This window comes from Myotis lucifugus, unplaced genomic scaffold (genome assembly GCF_000147115.1).
Source record: "Myotis lucifugus unplaced genomic scaffold, Myoluc2.0 scaffold_276, whole genome shotgun sequence".
Lineage (NCBI taxonomy): Eukaryota > Metazoa > Chordata > Mammalia > Chiroptera > Vespertilionidae > Myotis > Myotis lucifugus.
Genome location: NW_005871324.1, coordinates 275194 through 277138, shown reverse-complemented (window position 1 = coordinate 277138; position 1945 = coordinate 275194). Strand labels below are relative to the sequence as shown.

General features: G+C 59.1%; 1 protein-coding gene across 1 annotated transcript; it reads right to left on the bottom strand.

Annotated features, from left to right (window-relative positions):
• VPREB3 (V-set pre-B cell surrogate light chain 3) lies at positions 1 to 1396 on the bottom strand. Its single transcript, XM_006099502.3, has 2 exons — positions 1348 to 1396; positions 1 to 317 (listed from the first exon to the last, which is right to left on the bottom strand). The coding sequence occupies exons 1-2, from the start codon at positions 1394 to 1396 to the stop codon at positions 1 to 3; spliced, it is 366 nt and encodes a 121-aa protein (XP_006099564.1).
• Positions 1397 to 1945: the final 549 nt, after the last annotated feature.

Below are 1945 nucleotides of genomic sequence, written 5' to 3'. Positions count from 1 at the left end.
CTAGGATATGTAACCAACAGAGCAGTAATAATCCGCATCGTCCTCGGGCTGCACGGGGCTGATGATCAAGATGCCGGCATTTTGGGCTGCGTCTGTGGCCGCTGAGAAGCGGTCGGGGATGTCTGGGGACCGGTGGTGATCCTCCTTGGAGCGGTAGTAGAGGAGATAGCGGGGGGCGCTTCCCGCCCGCTGCTGGTACCAGGACACGCCGTAGTCCCCGATGTTGGCGTGGCGGGGGTTGAGCATGCAGGAGATTTGGACCACTTGGCCTGGGAACACCAGCAGTGCATCTGGCTGGGTCAGTACTGGCTGGGAGACTGAAAGAGACAGACCTGCTCAGGCCTGGCCTGGGCCCCTGTTCTCCCACTTCTGCCTTATGAAGATGTGGTCAGACTCCCAAGCCAAACAACTCCTGTTCCTAGAGGGCTCGTGGCCTGGTGCCGTGGGATGGGCACAGGATGGGGTACTGAGTTGGTGACTCCTAAAGCCCCATCAGTGCCATGTTCCCGAGGATCTGTGTTCAGTTGCAGGCCTGAAGTTTAAACGGTGGGACCGGTGGCCTTTTGCTCACTCCCACCCCTTGTCCTGAAGACCCCCATCCCCTCAGTCACACTGGCTCTTCCAAACCCTGGCTGCAGACTAGCCACCGCCAGGAAGCTCTGGGCTGTACCACCCATCAGCTCAGCCTCAGGCAACTGGGTGCTGAGGACCTTCTTGGAGTTAGGTTGTTCCCGAGGCCCTGTGAGGTCGGGATCAGCCCACACCAGCTTCTCCTGTGAAAAACTCAAAAGGTCACCAGCTCCAGCCCCTTCTCAGACGCTAAAGCAGTGGTCGGCAAACTGCGGCTCGGCAAACTGTGGCTCAGGAGCCACATGCGGCTCTTTGACCCCTTGAGTGTGGCTCTTCCACAAAATACCGACTTCTGCGCATGGGCCACGAAGTTTCAATCTCACTGTACGTGCGCGCCCGCACGTGGTATTTTGTGGTATTTTGTGGTATTTTGTGGAAGAGCCACACTCAAGGGGCCAAAGAGCCGCATGTGGCTCGAAAGCCGCAGTTTGCCGACCACGGCGCTAAAGAGTCAACGTTCAAAGGGACTCTAGTGGTCTGGTCAATCAGAAATGGAGAAACTGAGGCGCACCCAGAGAAGTGACTTGCCCCAGGTCTAGGGCACAGCCATCCCCTCTGCAGCCAGTTCTCCCCTTCACCTCAGTGCCCCTTCCAGAACCTCCCGCTGCTCATCTCAATTTGCTTCTTTGCAGGGAGGGGCCTTCTGGAGCCAGTGCTGTCCCCTACCCCACCCCACCCCACCCCACCCCCAGGTGAGCCAGGCCCAGGAGAGCTCACCTGCCAGGAGGGCTCCAAGCAGAAGGAGGGCCAGGCGCCACCAGGCCATGGCCAGCAGCAGCGAGGCAGGCGGGAGCGTTCTGTTGGGTGTGCCCCAGGTGCTTCAGGGCACGGGCCGGGGAGGCTACTGGACCACAACAGGGCATGCAAATCAGCCCAGTGATTGGTGGGGGAGGCAGGGGCTGGGGCCCACTGCCAGGCCCCATCTCCCCAAATGTGAGAGTCCTGACCCCCCCCTCCCCCCGCCCGCCGAGCCTTCTGAGAACAGGAGCCAAAATCCACACATGCACTGAAGACACACCCCTCAGCACTTAGGCCATTTCTTCAGAACCTGGCTGCGGCCACCCCTGAGCTGTGTTCTGCAGGACTCGGGTCCCCAGACACAGTGGTGTCCCCGGAATAAAGTGCCCTGCACTTTAAATAAGTTTGGGAAACGCTGTCCGTTTCCACGGTATTGATCCTGAGCACCGGCTACTGCTGAGCACTGTAATGAGGCATCGGATTTAATCCTCACAGCTGTCCTGTTCTCACTCCCTGAGGATCATGCTTATTCCGAGGCCGAATGACCAGGCAAGCTGCGAAGATAAGAAGATCCGTC

Excerpts from the sequence above, each read along its gene's own strand:
- VPREB3 (XM_006099502.3), bottom strand. The coding sequence starts at position 1,396 with ATGGCCTGGTGGCGCCTGGCCCTCCTTCTGCTTGGAGCCCTCCTGGCA. Across the intron at positions 318-1,347 it reads GCTTGGAGCCCTCCTGGCAG|TCTCCCAGCCAGTACTGACC; the intron begins GTGAGCTCTCCT and ends TGTCTCTTTCAG.